This window comes from Arvicola amphibius, chromosome 2, assembly GCF_903992535.2.
Source record: "Arvicola amphibius chromosome 2, mArvAmp1.2, whole genome shotgun sequence".
NCBI classification, from domain to species: Eukaryota; Metazoa; Chordata; class Mammalia; order Rodentia; family Cricetidae; genus Arvicola; species Arvicola amphibius.
Window position 1 is genome coordinate 20,652,502 of NC_052048.2, and position 18,694 is coordinate 20,671,195.

General features: G+C 42.0%; 1 protein-coding gene across 1 annotated transcript; it reads left to right on the top strand.

Annotated features, from left to right (window-relative positions):
• The first annotated feature begins 1,222 nt into the window (after window positions 1–1,222).
• LOC119807108 (killer cell lectin-like receptor subfamily B member 1A) lies at window positions 1,223–17,597 on the top strand. Its single transcript, XM_042054512.1, has 7 exons — window positions 1,223–1,243; window positions 2,553–2,679; window positions 12,461–12,559; window positions 13,651–13,725; window positions 14,605–14,759; window positions 15,098–15,213; window positions 16,904–17,597. Exons 1-7 carry the CDS (start codon window positions 1,223–1,225, stop codon window positions 17,025–17,027), a joined length of 717 nt encoding a protein of 238 aa, XP_041910446.1. The 3' UTR covers window positions 17,028–17,597.
• Window positions 17,598–18,694: the final 1,097 nt, after the last annotated feature.

Below are 18,694 nucleotides of genomic sequence, written 5' to 3' on the forward strand. Positions count from 1 at the left end.
ACAGGTATGAACACACACACACAGAGTGAACAGGAATTGGGTGCAGTGGCTCTTGGTGGGCCCTACCAAAGGCATGCCGCTGTGCAAAAACACATGCAACAGAGTCAGCAAGAGGAATTTAGAGACAAAAATATAAGTAAATTGGGACCAGACAGGGAATACCTCAGTAAAAGATGGTGGAACTTGATCATCTGACCTGGCTCTCAGTTAAGATGACAGGGAAGTCACCTGACCTCAGTTAAGATGGTGGTAAGGTCACCTGACCACAGTCAAAATGGCTGAGGTCACATGTTATATGGAAGAGAAACCTAGAGGCATGATCCATCCTGTTGCGGAGCCTCCATGCCACAAGCCGTGGTGAGGAGCAAAAGGCTGGGAATTGAAAACAGCTGCCTCGTGGATGTAACCAATTTTGGTTGACAGCAAGTGGCAGTGACCAGGGACAGTTTGAGGAAAAGTGGAGCAAGTGGAACTGGCAGGACACCGGCAGAGTGAAGGTTTATACCATAGCTGAAAACATAAAAACCCACGAAAATGGCAATATCACAAGGCTTATATAGGGGGACATCTCCCCTCTATAGATGGTGGTGTGAAAGTGAACATTGCGAGGCTTGTAGAAGAGCGTTCTCTATCTGCAGGTGGGTATTAATGCCTGACGGGCTCCAGTCCTGGTAACTCGGAAGCCAGAGGCTAGAGGCCATTCCCAGCGTTTTCTCAGGGCGGGGACCACTGATGAGTGGTCAAAAAAAAAAAAAAAAAAAGAAACAAAAAAGAAAAAAAGAGAAAGAAAAATCTGAGGGGACCCTGGGCCCCAGTGGAATGCACCACACAGCGTGTGCAGTGCTAGCACAGGAGGAATGACCCCGGGTTGACGGTCAATGTTTTTAGCTACGGAAAGCAGCAAAGGGGCTCAACTGTAGTGGTGAAGGATGTGTTTGGGGGCTGGGAGGGGAAAACTCACCACCAAGCTGCTGGCATGCATGGAGGTCTGAGCTCAGGCAAGATGGAATATGTGGTTGTTGTGGAAAAAATACCCCGGTTCCAGATCTCAACCCTGGGAGAGGACGGGAGAACCTACTTGAATCATGGCACAATGTAGGGTTTACATAAAAATGCTATGGGTCCCCAAGTGACAGCAGAGGGCAGCAGGCCATGAGACCATGCCACAGGTCCCCGAGTGGCATCAGGGAGCAGGCAGCGGGTAGCGAGACCATAGCAGGCCATGAAGGCAGCCAGGTCCCAGGTAAGAAGCCATGTGGCTGGTGAGAAACCGAGACAGATAGGCACGCCATGCAGAGTGAAGTTGGATATTTATTTAGTGGATTATGAAGGGAAGGGGAGAAGGGGGGAATAGCAGAGAAGATAGAGTGTGTGTGTGTGTGAGAGAGAGAGAGAGAGAGAGAGAGAGAGAGAGAGAGAGAGAGAGAGAGAAAGAGGGAGAGAGAGAGAAGAGAGAGAGAGAGAGAGGGGATAAAAGGGGAGAAGGGAGAGAGACAGAAGATGCCTCTTAGAGAGAGGCAGAAAAGGAAGGGCTCAGACCAGAAGCAGAAGGAAGATCTTCCTGGACAAGGGAGGGAGTGGGCGGGGCCTGTTCCCTTAAAAAGACAGGACAGACCATTACAATAACTATGAACTTTCACATGTTAATATTTATTTTTTACAACACAGCATAATATACTGTATAGTCTTAATTGCTGATAATTTGGGGGAAATGGCCACTTAAATTTGAATTGAGGAAGAATGTTACATCTCACTCACCCTGAGCTTCCCTTTAGATAACAGCCTCAAAACAGATGGGTTACAGGAATCAGAACAAGAAGTCCTCCTTGAGTTTTCTTAATAAAAAGAGACCATATGCTAGTCCTTCTTAACACAATAGCAATGTGATGAGAGCAGATACAGAGACCTTCAGTCAAAGGTTAGATAGAGTTCAGGAACCCCACAGAAAATGGGGAGCAAGGACTGTAGGAGGCAGAGGGTAGAGGAGACCAGGAGGACACAGCCCACAGAATCAACTGACAGGACTCACAAGGGCTCACAAAGACCGAAGTGCAATCAAAGAGGCTGCATGGGTCTGCACTATGGCCCCGTGCATACAAGCTTGGGGTTTTCACAGGGCCCTGAACAGTGGGAGTTGGGGTCACCAGACACCCAACTCTTTTGCCTGCGTGTGGGACTCCTTTCCTCCTGCTCGGTTGCCTCATCAAGGTTTGATATGGGATTTATGTCTAACTCATAATACTTGTTGTTATCCTGCATTCACTGATATCCCTAAGAGCTTGCTCTTTTCTGAAGAAAATGAAGACAGAGAAAGGGGAGGCAGGCAGAGACTGAGAAGAGAGGACTAAGAAAAGACTGCAGTCAGGATCTATTGTATGAGAGAAGAATAAAGAAAAATTTAAAAAGAAAATAGTGTGTAAGCTGTGTGGGCAGGACGACACTTACGTCAAAACAATGGAGAAACCCCTCAGAGGCAAGTGTGAGTGGGTGTGGACACACACATCAGAGCATTCACGAGGCGCGTCCTTTGATCATTTCACTTACAGAAGTAGTTTATTGCTGTTCTCGAGTTCAGTGTCACATCTCCCATTCACAATGGACAACACCAAGGGTCAGCTCCAAGGCAGAAGACCCCAATCCAGGGCCTTCCGTGTGCATCACCTCCATCTCGTCCCCCAGGTCAGTAGCTTTATTTCTCCTTCGGCATTTGAATATCCTCCAGAGTTATGGTTTCCTCTTACAGTGCTGTTATTGCTTTGAAGGTGAGCAGCTCTGTCCATGCTGAAGAGAGTAGATGCTCACAGCTTTAGAGATAAGAAGCTCATGCCCTCCCTTCTAGTCAGTTAGTTAACGTGAGACATGGCAGCCCTTCTTTCCAGCTTCAGTCACAAGACCTGAAGAAGGGATGCTTTACATCTACAAGGAAAGGGATGCTTCTAGCAGAGAGATTCTGTGAAGCGTCTTGCCTGGTCCACACTTCCCTACGAACACAAACACAAAGACTCAGCTTCACAGCATCCTAGCACTGAGCACTGGTGGAATCAGCACCCTGTCTCCCAGAAGATTAAAATCTGAGTGAAAGAAATGGGAACTAATGTGGAAGACTGAAGTAAGACAAATATGAAGGATATGATGACTTGGGGGTGGATGATAAGAGACAGACAGTGAGGCAGAAATTAAGTCTAAAATGGGCAAGGTATAGTGTGAGATTCTGTGATGTAACTGAGCTGTCTTATAGAATACCACAATGCATTAAATTTAATCTTTCTATATTGTGCCAAGAATGTAAATCACAACGTTTTAAGGAAGCTTATCAGAAACTATTAAAGTAACAGATTTTTTTAATCAGAAATGTCTTTGAGTCACTAAATAAGCTTCATTATAATCTGTACAAGGGGTCTGGGGAAAGTGGGAGATTTTGGAAACTATATGAAAGATTTGACAGAGCCAGTTATTTGTGGTAGGCACAAGAAAGTCTTTGTTTTCCCTGTTATACCTGTAAAAGTGGAAGGGACTTAAACAGCTAAAGGGTTGGGGTTGGATTTCCCACTGAGTCCAGTCAGCCCTGCCAGTGTGTGCATGGGTGAAGGCCATGTCCTGGAGCATAGGTGACCTCTTAGGGACTGTATCAGTGAAGAAAACTGACTCTCTCACTCCTAGCAGCCATCAGCTGTCAGTAGCTTCACAAATGGTGTAAGCTCATCTGGGCAACTGCGCTGTTATGTCCAGAAGATGGTGTTTCCTTGTAGTTATCCAGCACTTCTGGATCTACAGTCATTCTGCCCCCTTCTGTGATAATGCCTGAGCCTTGGTTGGGGATGAGATGGTATACACATGTCCCATTTAGGGTAGAGGACTTTGTAGTATCTTATTCTTTATGTGTTGACCACTTGTGGGTGGTGCACACATAGAATCCTGTTGTGCTACCTCTTCTTTTGTCCACAAGGGTGGAAGGAGCAGAAGTGAAGAACAGGGTTTGGATGACTGTCAGTAAAACAGAGATAGATCTGCAGGTGATGACGTTGATGAATCAACTCAGCTTCATTCCAGAGTATAGGAAATATATAGGATTGGGGAGCTTGGGGACAAACCCTAATTTGTATTAAGCAGCACGCTCCCTATCATAAAGGTCCATATGTGGCAGCAGAGTCCTACAGGAATGTTCCTAGTGTAAGTCTCAACTACCTTAAGAGCAACAGGAGAAAGGCTTCTAGCAGGAAACTGTGCCAAGGGTCAGGATGAAGATAAATCAGGCTTCCAGGCTTGGAGACAGCTTTCATAGAAGGACAGTCCTCCCAGCCAAGAGACATCCTCCAGACAGCAGAAGGTAGAGAGCAGGAAATCTCACTGGAGGGGAGAGAGTCCTTCATGTTTTCGAGCTTAGAGAAAGCTGCGAGGCTGTGGTAGACTGCAGCATCTCACCAACAGGGCCACCCAAAAGATTCCCAGCACTCGGGATGTGGAGGCAGCAGAATGAGGAGCTCAAGGTCATCTTCAGCCACACAGAGAGTTAGAGGTCAGCCTGCACTAATGGACAACTCTCTCTCAGAAACAGACCAGAGCAATTATCAAAGTACTATATTTAAGGAAAGTGCACTGTGAAAGCTACAGCCACAAAGTGTTGTATGTTTTGAGTTTGCATGTCTGTGCATGTGCTTGTGCATGTAGTGTGATATTAGCCACACTTCCAGTTCATTTATCCATTAGGGGACTTTAGAACTCAGTTAGTAGAAGGAACTAACTCAATTCAAATACTGAAAATATGGTGTGGACTCATGATATGCCCCTCCTTGGATGCCATAACTTTAATCCAAGTTGGAGAAGGACCTTGTAGACCTCAGTGAAGCAGACCCCATGTTCAGGAATAGAATCACATGCCATAGCATCAAAAGGCACAATTACCACAAAAGTGAGCATCAAAAATGTCTCTTCAATAAAGAATGTGCTCCTTAGAGATGCACTGACTGCATTCCTGCAACAGAACGTGCCGTTTGATTTACAGTGCCCAGTGGTTTTCAACAGATCTTTATTTCTACCAAGACTGAGATACCCAATGAGCCTTTGTGCAAAGTACATGCATGAGCATTCATTTTCAGTCCTATTCTATCAGAGCAAACAGCTGTTCATAATGCAGAATTCAGCTCCTGGAATTCTGCTTTACTTATTTATTTTTTTAATTGATTTTATTGAGCTGTACTTTTTTCTCTCTCCTCTTCTCCCTTCCTGTCCACTCCCCTTCAACTCTCTCCCATGGTCCCCATGCTCCCAATTTATTCAGGAGATCGTGTCTTTTTCTACTTCCTAATTAGATTAGATCCATGTATGTTTCTCTTAGGGTCCTCATTGTTGTCTATGTTCTCTGGGATTATGAATATGTAGGTTGATTTTCTTTGCTTTATGTTTAAAAGCCACTTATGACTGAGTACATATGATAATTGTCATTCTGGGTCTGGGTTACCTCACTCAATATGATATGTTCTAACTCCATCCATATGCCTGAAAATTTCAAAATACCATTATTTTTCTGCTGTGTAGTACTCCATTGTGTAAATGTACTACATTTTCCTTATCCATTCTTTGGTCAAGGAGCATTTAGGTTGTTTCTAGGTTCTGGCTATGACAAACAAAGCTGCTTTGAATATTGTTGACTTTAACATAGTAAAATTACATATAACAAACAGTTATCAAGCAAGAATTACAGTAACAATATTTATATTTACCTTATCTTTTCTCATAACTATGTATAACTATAACTATCTATTCTTCAACTCCATCAAAGACTCTAGAAGAATACAATATTACCTAAGTAAACAGGAAGTACATTGTTATCAACTTCCAAATCTCTAGAATTGACAGAGACATCTCACTGCCTGGACAGTCACCCAAAGTTCTTCTGTACCATTGGGGCATCCATCCTCAGTCCACAGGCCCATAGTATCCAGCAAACTTTTCCACGAAGCAGGAAATTTGAAAGACAGTTCCACCTATACTGGCAGTTTGTCTGTCACAGTTTTCTGTGTCCTACAGAATGTTTCCCTGTCATGTAGCAGGAACCCTGAAGGATCATCTCACCTTTAGGCAAGTTCAGCAGTCAATTCTTTGTGGGTCCTACATGTCTAGTTAAGCAGTTTAAGCAAGAGCAGTTTCTTTCCCAAATGGCTAACTAACTCCATAAGGAGTTTCTTCGATGCTCATCTTCCTCTCAAAGTAATTGGTCCTTCTAGGAGCAAACATATCTCATTGTCATTAAAAGTCCTAAGTGATTAAAGCATTTTAAATGCCATATTTTGTAGGTATCTGAAAGATTTGAAGAATACCTAACAGAAATATATCTCTATACATCTAGAAAATCTAACATGATTAAAGTTTGATTATCTATTAACCTATATTTATTAATATATATTACATTTTTAAATGAGCTACACAATCACAATATCTTAATCAAGAGCATATATATACATACATATATATGTATGTGTATATATATATATATAAACGAAATTTTCCTTAAATTTGAATCAATAAGCTAAGAGGAAAGTTCATAGCACTAAGTGCCCACTTAAAGAAAACGGAGAAAGCACTCATTGGAGACTTAACAATACACCTAAAAGCTCTAGAAAAAAAAGAAGCAGATTCACCTAGGAGGAGTAGAAGACTGGAAATAATCAAACTGAGGGCAGAAATCAACAAATAGAAACACAGAAAACAATCCAAAGAATCAATGAAACAAAAAGCTGGTTCTTGGAGAAAATCAACAAGATTGACAAACCCCTAGCCAAACTAATCAAACGGCAGAGAGAGAACAAGCAAATTAATATGATCAGAAATGAAAAAGGGGGACATAACCACAGACACAGAGGAAATTCAGAGAATCATTAGATCTTACTACAAAAGCCTTTACGCCACAAAATTGGAAAATGTAAAAGAAATGGACAGTTTTTTAGATAAGTACCACATACCAAAGTTAAACCAGGACCAGGTGAACAATCTAAATAGTCCTGTTAGTCGCAAAGAATTAGAAACTGTTATCAGAAACCTCCCTACCAAAAAAAGCCCAGGACCAGATGGTTTCAATGCAGAACTTCCAAGAAGACCTAATACCTATACTCCTTAAGGTATTTCATAACATAGAAACAGAACAGTCATTGCCAAATTCCTTTTATGAAGCTACAGTTACCCTGATACCTAAACCACACAAAGACTCAACCAAGAAAGAGAATTACAGGCCAATTTCACTCATGAACATTGACGCAAAAATTCTCAATAAATACTGGCAAACCAAATCCAAGAACACATTAGAAACATTATCCACTACGATCAAGTAGGCTTCATCCCAGAGATGCAGGGCTGGTTCAACATACGAAAATCTATCAATGTACTCCATCATATAAATAAGCTGAAGGATAAAAACCATATGATCATCTCATTAGATGCTGAAAAAGCATTTGACAAAATTCAACACCCCTTTATGATAAAGGTCTTGGAGAGATTAGGGATACAAGGGTCATTCCTAAATATAATAAAGGCTATTTACAGCAAGCCAACAGCTAACATCAAATTAAACGGAGAGAAACTCAAGGCCATCCCACTAAATTCAGGAACACGACAAGGCTGTCCACTCTCTCCTTATCTCTTCAATATGGTGCTTGAAGTTCTAGCAATAGCAATAAGACAACATAAGGGGATCAAGGGGATTCGAATTGGAAAGGAAGAAGTTAAACTTTCGTTATTTGCAGATGATATGATAGTGTACATAAGCAACCCCAAAAACTCCACCAAAGAACTTCTACAGCTGATAAACTCCTTCAGTAATGTGGCAGGATACAAGATCAACTCCAAAAAATCAGTTGCCCTCCTATACACAAAGGATAAGGAAGCAGAGAGGGAAATCAGAGAAGTATCACCTTTCACGATAGCCACACATAGCATAAAATATCTTGGGGTATCTCTAACCAAGGAAGTGAAGGATCTATTTGACAAGAACTTTAATTCTCTGAAGAAAGAAATTGTAGAGGATACCAGAAAATGGAAGGATCTCCCTTGCTCGTGGATTGGGAGGATTAACATAGTAAAAATGGCAGTTCTACCAAAGGCAATCTATAGATTCAATGCACTCCCCATCAAGGTCCCAACAAAATTCTTCACAGACCTTGAGAGGACAATAACCAACTTTATATGGAAAAACAAGAAACCCAGGATATCCAAAACAATCTTATACAATAAAGGAACTTCTGGAGGCATTACCATCCCTGACTTCAAACTCTATTACAGAGCTACAGTATTGAAAACAGCTTGGTATTGGCATAAAAACAGAAGTCGACCAATGGAATCGAATAGAAGACCCGGATCTTAACCCACAAACCTATGAACACCTGATTTTTTGATAAAGGAGCCAAAAGTACACAATGGAAGAAAGAGGGCATCTTCAACAAATGGTGCTGGCATAACTGGATGTCAACCTGTAGAAGAATGAAAGTAGATCCATATCTATCACCATGCACAAAACTCAAGTCCAAATGGATTAAAGACCTCAATATTAATCAGAACACACTGAACCTGATAGAGGAGAAAGTGGGAAGTACTCTACAACATATGGGCACAGGAGACCGTTTCCTGCGTATAACCCCAGCAGCACAGACATTAAGGGCAACATTGAATAAATGGGACCTCCTGAAGCTGAGAAGCTTCTGTAAAGCAAAGGACACTGTCACTAAGACACAAAGGCAGCCTACTGACTGGGAAAAGATCTTCACCAACCCTGCAACTGACAAAGGTCTGATCTCTAAAATATATAAGGAACTCAAGAGACTAGGTTTCAAATTGCTAATTAACCCAATTAAAAAATGGGGCTCTGAACTGAACAGAAAATTCTCAACAGAAGAAATCCAAATGGCCAAAAGACACTTAAGGTCATGCTCAACCTCCTTAGCTATCAGGGAAATGCAAATCAAAACAACTTTGAGATACCATCTTACACCTGTCAGATTGGCTAAAATCAAAAACACCAATGATAGCCTGTGCTGGAGAGGTTGTGGGGTAATGGGTACTCTAATCCATTGCTGGTGGGAGTGCAAACTTGTGCAACCACTTTGGAAAGCAGTGTGGCGGTTTCTCAGGAAATTTGGGATCAACCTACCCCAGGACCCAGCAATTCCACTCTTGGGAATATACCCAAGAGATGCCCAATAATACTACAAAAACATTTGTTCAACTATGTTCATAGCAGCATTATTTGTAATAGCCAGATCCTGGAAACAACCTAGATGCCCTTCAGTGGAAGAACGGATGAAGAAACTGTGGGATATATACATATTAGAGTACTACTCAGCAGTAAAAAACAATGACATCTTGAATTTTGCATGTAAATGGATGGAAATAGAAAACACTATTCTGAGTGAGGTAACCCAGACCCAAAAAGATGAACATGGGATGTACTCACTCATAATCAGTTTTTAGCCATAAATAAAGGACATCAAGCCTATAATTTGTGATCCTTGAGAAGACAATAAGAAGGTGAAACCAAAGAAAAATATATAGTTATCCTCCTAGATATTGGAAGCAGACAAGTTTGCCATGCAAAAATTGGGATCTTGGGGGTGGGGTGGGTTGGGGGCAAAGGGAGATGGGGAGAGCAAAGTGTGAAGGGGAGGATAGGGAGAGCTTGGGGGAATGGGATGCTTGGGATATAGGAAGGGTGGATATGGGAGCAGGGAAGCATATATCCTAATTAAGGGAGCCATCTTAGGATTATTAAGAGACTTGACTCTAGAGGGGTTCCCAGGTATCCAGTGAGACACCCCCAGCAAGTTCCATGGGCAGCTGAGGAGAGGAAGTCGGAAAAGGCCAGATCCTATAGCCATACTGATGATTATCTTGCATATCACCATAGAATCTTCATCTGCCGACAGATGGAACTAGAGACAGAGCCCCACATTGGAGCACCGGACTGAGTTCCCAAGGTCCTGACAAGGAGCAGAAGGAGGGAGAACATGAGAAAGAAAGTCAGGACTGTGAGGGAACCTTCATCTGGCGATGGATGGAAATAAAGACAGAGCCACACATTGGTGCACTGAACTGAGCGCCCAAGGTCCAAATGAGGAGCAGAAGGAAGGAAAACATGAGCAAGGAAGTCTGGACTGCGAGGAGTGCTCCCACCCACTGAGATGGTGGGGCTGATCCAATCAGAGCTTACCAAGCCCAGCTGGACTGGGACTGAAAAAGCATGAGATAAAACTGGTCTCCCTGAACATGGCAGACAATGAGGGCTGCTGAGAAGCCAAGGACAATGACACGGGATTTGGACCCTACTACTCATACTGGCTTTGGGGGTCCTGGCCTGTTTGGATGCTCACCTTCCTAGACCTGGATCGAGGGGGGAGGAACTTTGACTTCCCACAGGGCAGGGAACCTTATTGCTCTCTGTACCGGAGAGGGAGGGGGAGTGGAGGAGGGAGGGGGAGTGGAGGAGGGAGGGGGTAATTGGGAGGCTGGGAGGAGGCAGAAATTTTTAATAAAAAAGGAAAAACATGATTGTTTATGAAAAAAATTGTATCAATAAACCAAGATCCATGCCAATGCAAATCACTATAGCATATCTATGTTATATTGCCCTTTAAATGTAAAAAAAAAATGTTGACACTATTTGGGAATATGGGAATAGTTTCTCCAATCTGGTTCCTGCTGTTTATTGGACAAAGTATTTTCTTTGTCGGGGTGTTTACAGCAACCTTTCAGGGGGTCTTCTTCCATCAAACCACACCAGTCTGGAAGCAATCCATAGGTTCTCATCCTCTATGGAAACAAAAGAAGAACCTCTTTTCCAAAGCAACATATCCTTAGACCAAATTTGGAAGTCATGATACCTTTAGAACACATGCTGGTTTAGCTTAGCAGCCCATACAATAAAATGTCTCCCTGTACTTAGCTCATTCACAGTCAAAAGATTCAAAGATAGCACAATAATCTACATAATCCAGATTCTCTATGAATTTTCAATTTTTATGTGGCTTATTTTTCTTTACTCCTTTTGATTCATGACTATCTGTACTCTGTCTCTTTAAAAACTTTACCCTTTTTTGAAACATTAACTTTATTTTATGACTCTCTATACTCTTTTTCTTCTCACTTTTAAGCCTATGTACATTTATCCAACACTGTGACTCATTTAGAGTTCTTTTCCATCTGGATTTTTCTTTATTGCATCTCTGTAATTCTTTTTCTGACCAGAAGTGCTTATTAAAATGCTAAGTGCTTAAGAATCTAAGCTGCAACATTACTAGGATAAATACAGTACTCCTTGCCTTGCCCATTCCAAAACGTCAGAGTTGCTCACTGCTTCTGAGACCCACACACACCACCCTACTTCCAGGCACACAGCCAGTCCACATTGCCATTAAGCAAGTTGCAGCAGTCTGCTCACAAACCCTATTCAAATGCTCTGTGGCCAGATCTCCTGCCTGAAAGAGTCAGATTTGCATTGGCAGCACCGCCATTTAAACAGCATGGTGTTTTTTTTTTCTTTTGGTACCAATGAATCTTAAAGGATTATTTGCATGCTGTCAGTAAACAGCAAGAAGCTATATTAAACTTTGTAATTTTGTGTCTAGAATTCTTTTTCAAACTATCTCAGATTTTAAGTGGATTTAGCTGGCCACATGAGGGCCAATTTGTTGTAATAGGCTGCTTGTTGGTTCCCAGCAGCTTAGCCCCAGAATAATCACACAGAAACTTTATTAATTAAAACACTATTTGACCTATTAGCTCTAGCCTCTTACTGTCTGTTATATCTTAATTTAACCCATTCCTATTAATCTGTATATCACTATGAGGTAGTGGCCTACCAGCAAAGTTTCAGCAGGTCTCTCTCCAGTGCTGGTTCCATGGTATCTCCCTGATTCCACCTTCCTCCTCCCATGCTATAGGCCAAGCCAGTTCTTTATTCATTAACCAATAAAATAACACATAAAGAGAAGGACCTCCCAAACCACCATCTGTACTCCTATCTGTTTTTATGACAATACCAGACTGGTTTCAGTACTATAGCTCTGTAGTAGAGTTCAAAGTCAGGGATTGTGATGCCTCCTGATGTTCTTTTATTTTATGGGATTGTTTTCCCTATTCTGGGTTTTTTGCTTTTAAATAAGAAGTTGAATAGCATTCTTTTAAGGTCTATGAAGAATTTCAATGGGTATGGCATTGAATCTGTAGATTGCTTTTAGTAGGATTGCCATTTTTATTATGTTAATTCTAACTACCCAAGAGCATGAGAGATCTTTCCACTTTCCGGTGTCTTCTTCCCTTAACAAATTGAATCCTGCTTTAAGTTGGCAGAGAAACACTCATATCTTTAGCCCACCCTCTACTTGAATCCAGTTGTCCACGTTAATCCAAAACACCTTCAACTTTCATCCCAGATGTACTCAACTGACATAAGCAAGTAACCAGGTGTTTAACTTCACAGATGCCTGCCGGTGCCCATGTTCCCACAGGTTGGCTCTGAAACTCAGTTGTGCTGGGATCATCCTTCTTCTCTTGACCATGATTGGACTGAGTGTTTTAGGTAAGTGAGGCTAGAGCTTTTGCTTCAGAATTGTTCCTCTAGCTATCAGGTCATTTCACGTGGTTTGTCCCCTTGAGCTGGGAGAAGGTCAACCATATGAGTGGTTACAGGACAGTGTCCCATGTGCTGTGCAGAAGCTTCCCATTTCTGTGCTTCTGAGTTTCTCTGAGAGCTGTTAGGGGCTATTACACTTGAAGGGTTCTCTAACAGACCCATGCATAACAAACATGGCACTTGCAGGTTTTGTCCTTTTCTCTTTCTTCTTCCTAAACTGCTAGATTACACTCATAAACTAGTCCCCAAGACAAGTCCATTCCTTTATTTGGCCATGGAATACTCTTGAATCTGAGCACCAAGATTCAACTATCACAAAATCAAAATCCAGCCATCAAAGTTAACTATTTGGCTACCATGGTTAACCTATCCAATCAGGACTTACAACTCATCCTAACACAGACTTCCCCTTTTCTACTCAACAACCCAGTCCTTCAAAAACACCTGCTGCTGCCTATGCCAGATTAAGAGACAGCCCTTCCCCGCTCCTGACAGGTTAATAAATCTCTTTTGTGTTGAAAATTTGGTGTCTGTATGTGTTCTTAGCTGACTCTAAGAACCCAATAACACATGTCCACACAGAACCTAAAAAAACAAAAACAAGTCATGATTGTTACATAAACAACAAGGTAGAAAACTAAAAGGCTCAAGTGTTTAGTTTATTAAGTGGCTTCTGAACTCCAGTGGCAGTAAGCTGCCTCCCTTGGAGACAGTATGATAATACTTGTTCTGAAGATGGGAATTCAGACATGAGTGTGGGAAGATAAGAGTTTCTGTAAGGCCATTTAGATGATACGCGGCTTAACAGTGGTCTAAAATCACATGCGATGTGTGGTCTGAAATCACATGTTCTGTGTTTTTCTTCCTTGTTTACACATTCTGTCTGCAAACTGGTTCCTCAGTGACTGATAATTTATCCTCAGTCCATATGTTCAGTTTTGCTGATATAACTCGATTTCCTGAATTGGGAAGAAAAACACCCATTCCACCATGCACTTCAGTATTTAATCCTCTCTGTTTGTTTTCTTATTTACTAGTGCGAGTCTTAATACAAAAGCCATCCATAGAAAAATGCAGAGAGTATATTCCAAGGATCGCAGCTAGCTCAACAGGTAATCGTTGACCAAGTTTTCGTCCCAAAGAAATACACATAGGTCTACATTAATCATAAACTAGTTGGCCTATTAGCTCAGTCATTTTTTTAATTCTTATGTCTTAACCCATAATTCTTGTCTGTGTCAGCCACGTGGCTTGGTACCTTTCATCAACAAGGCATTCTCATCTGTGTCTTCTATGTCTGGGTAGCGACTGCAGACTGAATCTTTCCTCTTCCCAGAATTCTCCTGTTCTCATTGCCCTGCCTCTTCTTCCTGCCTGGTCGCCCAACCTCTACTTCCTGCCTGGCTACTAGCCAATAGGCACTTTATTAAACAAGTACAAGAAGCAAATCTTTACAGGGTAAAACCATTGTCCCACAGCACATAATTTTTGCAGCTTGATTTTTCCAAGAAAAACATTTTACATTTACTATTTACCAGGGCTTACCTCAGTGGAGGCTTCAAGCTCTCACCCATGAAGACAGCACCAACGGTCTTTTGTTAGAAAAAAATTGCAGTATAGAAACTTATCGAGGTCTCATGACTGGTAGTTAATACTGCTGGCAACTTCTTTGAAACTATGTGACCTTGAATCCTGAGATATTAATCACTTTGCCCTGTTGCCTAGAATGCTATCACACTAGACCAATAGCTTTAAAAGTACCCTAATAAAATGTTTGTTTTTAAAATGTATTAAAGTTAGCTTTGTCTAGTTGATTGATAGAAACAAAAATAAATGCTGTGTCATTTATATTCCTTTGATGTGTCATAACAGTGATCTTGTCCCAGCACGTGTTACTAAAAGTGTGCGTTAGCAAAGCAACTACTGTGTGTAACCGGCTGTGGTGCAGCAGGGACAGGGTAGAAATTTACCATGTCTGCTCCTCACTTCAGAGAGTCCAGTTCAGCTAACGTGTCTCAATGACTGGCTGCCACACCGAGAGAAATGCATACAGTTTTCTCGAGAGATCGGTGTTTGGAAGGATGGTCTATCTAACTGTGCTAGAAAAGGAGCCACTTTCCTGCTCATTCAGGATCGAGAAGAACTGGTGAGTTCTGCTATAAAATAGAGTCGGGAACACATTTCTGAAGCTGCACCAAAGTCTCTAAACTTAACAGATTTTCCATGCAAGTGCAGTGGAGAATTCACATTATGGAAGCTCAGTCTAAGAGACTAATGGGACATGTGAGCCAATAACTGCATATGTAAGGTGAGTTTCCTAGGATCATAAATGCTGGGCACAGATTCCTCAAGGGAGGAAGAATGAACTGTGCTGAGGACTCAGGACAGACACAGGTGACACTTGACCTAGGTGTCGGGAGGCTGTGAAATACGAGTCACAGCACACAGGCTCAGGTTAAGTCCTCTCCTCTGCTTTGATTGTAGAGATTCGTAAAGGACTTGATAAAGGAAAAAGGCCATTCATTTTGGATTGGACTAACTTACTCATTGCCAGACAAGAACTGGAGATGGATAAATGGCTCCACTTTAAGTTCTGATGTGTGAGTATTGGAGGAGCTCACTAAATATTCATTTCAGGTCATCTCAGGGTTCTAATAACAATACCAAAGATTAAAGATGTTCAGAAGGGTTTGAAAATATGATTCCAAAGGTGGCTGAAAATATTCATGTATGAAAAGTTTCTAGCCTTTTATAAGGTCAAATGTGCATGTACATATGTCTGCATGTATGTATGTATGTATGTATGTATGTATGTATGTATACAATGGACTCCTAAGGCTGAGGACTAAACTAACTTCTTAGGAAAGAAAATGCATTTTTTCATATGTTAAATGTTTTCATAAACAATTTTTTCTCTTTTTATGGATTTTTATTGAGCTCTACATTTTCTCTGCTCCCCTCCCTGCCTCTCCCCTAAACTTCAACCCTCTCCCAAGGTCTGCATGGTTCCAATTTACTCAGGAGATCTTGTCTTTTTATACTACCTATGTAGATTAGATATATTTAAGTCTCTATTAGTGTCCTCATTATTGTCTAGATTGTCTGGGATTGTGATTTGTGGACTGGTTTTTTTTGCTTTATATTTAAAAACCACTTTGAGTGATTACATGTGATAATTGTCTTTCTGGGTGTAGGTTTCCCCATTCAAAATAATGTTTTCTACCTCCATCCATTTGTCTGCAAAATTCAAGATGTCGTTATTTTTTCTGCTGTTTAGTAAAAAAAAAAAAAAATGGAGTACAGACCTAAACAGAGAACTCTCAACAGAGGAATCTAAAATGGCTAAAAGGCACTTAAAGAAATGCTCAACATCCTTAGTCATCAGAGAAATGTTAATCAAAACAACTCTGAGATTCCATGCTACACCTACAAGATTGGCCAAGATCAAATACACTGATGACAACTTATGCTGGAGAGGTTGTAGGGTAAAGGGAACACTCCTGCATTGCTGGTGGAAATGCAAGTTGGCACAGCCCCTTTGGATGTCAGTGTGGAGATTTCTCAGAAAATTAGAAAACAACCTTCCTCAAGACCCAGTAATACCACTTTTGGGTATATATCCAAAGGATGCTCAATCGTGCCACAAGGACGATTGTCTCATGAGCTGAGCCTCGTTCCCTCCCTGCATCCAGTTCTGTGATCTAGACCCTGTGAGCTCACTCTGTATACTGGACACATTTAGTGGCTGCAGCAGGCAGTGGGCCATGATACCATGCCTCAATTCCCCAAAGTGTCATCAGGCAGTGGGCAGCAGGTCCGAGAGTAGCCAGTCCCAGGCAAAGATGAAGCAGTTCCCCAAGTGGCTGCAGTGGGCCACGAGTCCCAGGCAGGAAGCCACAGAGAGACCTAGATGGTACAGCCAGTTCTAGGAGGAGAGACAGACAGATGGGCCTGCCATGAGACCACACTGCAGGTCTCCACATGTTAGCATGTGGAATGAGGAGGTCATATGACATGTTAGTAGTGGAATGAGGAGGTCTCCATCCCTTCAGATCATCTCTGCTTTATGCATCATTATGAAGATTGTTGCTGGAAGGTTTCTTTGCCAGTGAAGAAACAGCAGGTTTTAGAATCAGCTCTGCCTTCAATGTTTATAACATTGTGCTTGAGTTTACTACACTTAACAACTGTGCATTCTGTTTCCTTTAAATTCCACAGAAAAGCAATGGATGACAGGATCATTATAAGAAAATCCTAAACACTAATAGTGGCTGTTCTCTTCCTCCTCAGACTGAACATCATAGGTTATTTTAAACTAAACAGCTGTGTCACCGTCTCAAAGGACAAAGTGTTTTCTGAGAACTGTGATTCAGAAAACAAGTGGATCTGCCAGAAGGAACTAAAACGTCTCTGAAACCAGTTGTAACGACTCCTGACTGCGAATCCTGTCTCGATTACTTTATCATCCACACCGGATCTCTGCACTCACTCTGTCTAGGCCATTGGCCCAAACAGTGCACAGTTGGTGACACAAAGCATGGACTCTAAAACCACTGTGACTCCTACAGATGCCCATGTTCTGTTTTTTTTTTTTTTTATTCTGAAGAGAGGATAGAGACACTGATATGCTGTTTCAGAGAAGCGCTCTGTGGACAGAAGCCCATACAGCTTAGAAGCATTGGGTTCTAATCCTGGAGTCTGTGGCCCCCACTGTCTGTGTCTAAGGACATTTGCAAACAGTTCAGAAGACCATGTGCAAAAACATTGTTAAAAGCTCTTAATGCGGGGACTGATGTCACATGCCCCTTTGAAGAGCACTGGGAAGACTTAAGTCAGGAGGGTCGAGAGTTCAAGGCCAGCCTGGGTGTGGTGGATTAAATGATAAATGTCCTTCATAGCCTTTGGCATTTTATCTCTTGGTTCCCAGTTGGTGGCGCTGTTTGGGAAGGTTTATGAGTGCAGCCCTGCTGGAGGAAGTGTCCCTGGAGGTGGCCTTTGAGACTAAAAACCTCACTTATAGTTTTCTGTGCTGTATGCTTTCGGTTCATGATGTGAGCTCTCAGCTTTCTGCTCCAGCCACCCCACTTCCTGCCTTCTTCCTGCCATTATGGACTCTAATCCTCTGGAACCAAAATGCGAAATACAGTCTTACTTCTGTAGGTCACCTTGGTCATGGTGATTTTCATAACAGCAGAAATGTCACTAGTACTTTGGGGGAGACAGTGAGTTCATCAGAAACAACAAGGCAACCCCTGCTCTTGGAATTAGAGTGAACATATTTGCCTGTGAGGCTGGCAAGCACAGGGAACAATTTAGTCACCCAGGAACCTACTTCATTTGAGTCATGCACATACCTCTCTTCTGGTAACACACTTGACACCCTCGGTTCCTCTCCTGTGCATGCTATGTTCACATGCACCACTCTCTAAACAATGCACCTAGCAATCTGCTAGCACCCAAGACCACCACACCCATGGAAACGGCACTGCAAGCCCACTTTCACCAACGGAAGAAGCTATTCATCCCACAAGGGCCATCAGACATTGACAGTTTCTAATCAAACATATTATTAATGTATCTGGGGAAAATGGGTCAGTCTGGTCTAGACTGGCTTGGGGTGCACACTCAATAAGGCAAACTGTGTCCAGAAGAAGCAAATCAGTAGAGAGAATCTCTTATTTACCATGGTAATCCTAGCACAGCTGAACATGCATATTTTTATCAACACACATGTGCAGTTGGAGTTTTCTTTGGCCACGGAGACATTGTTAATTGTGAATTCTCCATTAATTGTGAATTCTCCATCTTAGCTTGGGCATGTCCCACTAGCTCCTTTAATTTAATTTAACCTGTTTTTCTTCCTATGTCTTGCCTTGGGGATTTTTACCTTTCTTTCTTTCTGTATGTCCTACATTCCTGCTTCCTCTGCATCTGGCTGGCTGGCCCCTGGCATCTCTTTTCTCCCTCACCCCCGTATCCTAAATTCTTGATGCTTAGTCTTCCTACTAGGAAGTTTATCCTATACCTCCACCAGCCATTCAGCTTTTAATAGACCAATCAGGTGTCTTATGCAGGCGAGGT

Coding starts and splice junctions, on each gene's coding strand:
- LOC119807108 (XM_042054512.1), top strand. CDS start 1,223: ATGAAGGCAGCCAGGTCCCAG. Junction 1,244..2,552: donor TGAAGGCAGCCAGGTCCCAG/GTAAGAAGCCAT, acceptor TTACAGAAGTAG/TTTATTGCTGTTCTCGAGTT. Junction 15,214..16,903: donor TCCACTTTAAGTTCTGATGT/GTGAGTATTGGA, acceptor CTTCCTCCTCAG/ACTGAACATCATAGGTTATT.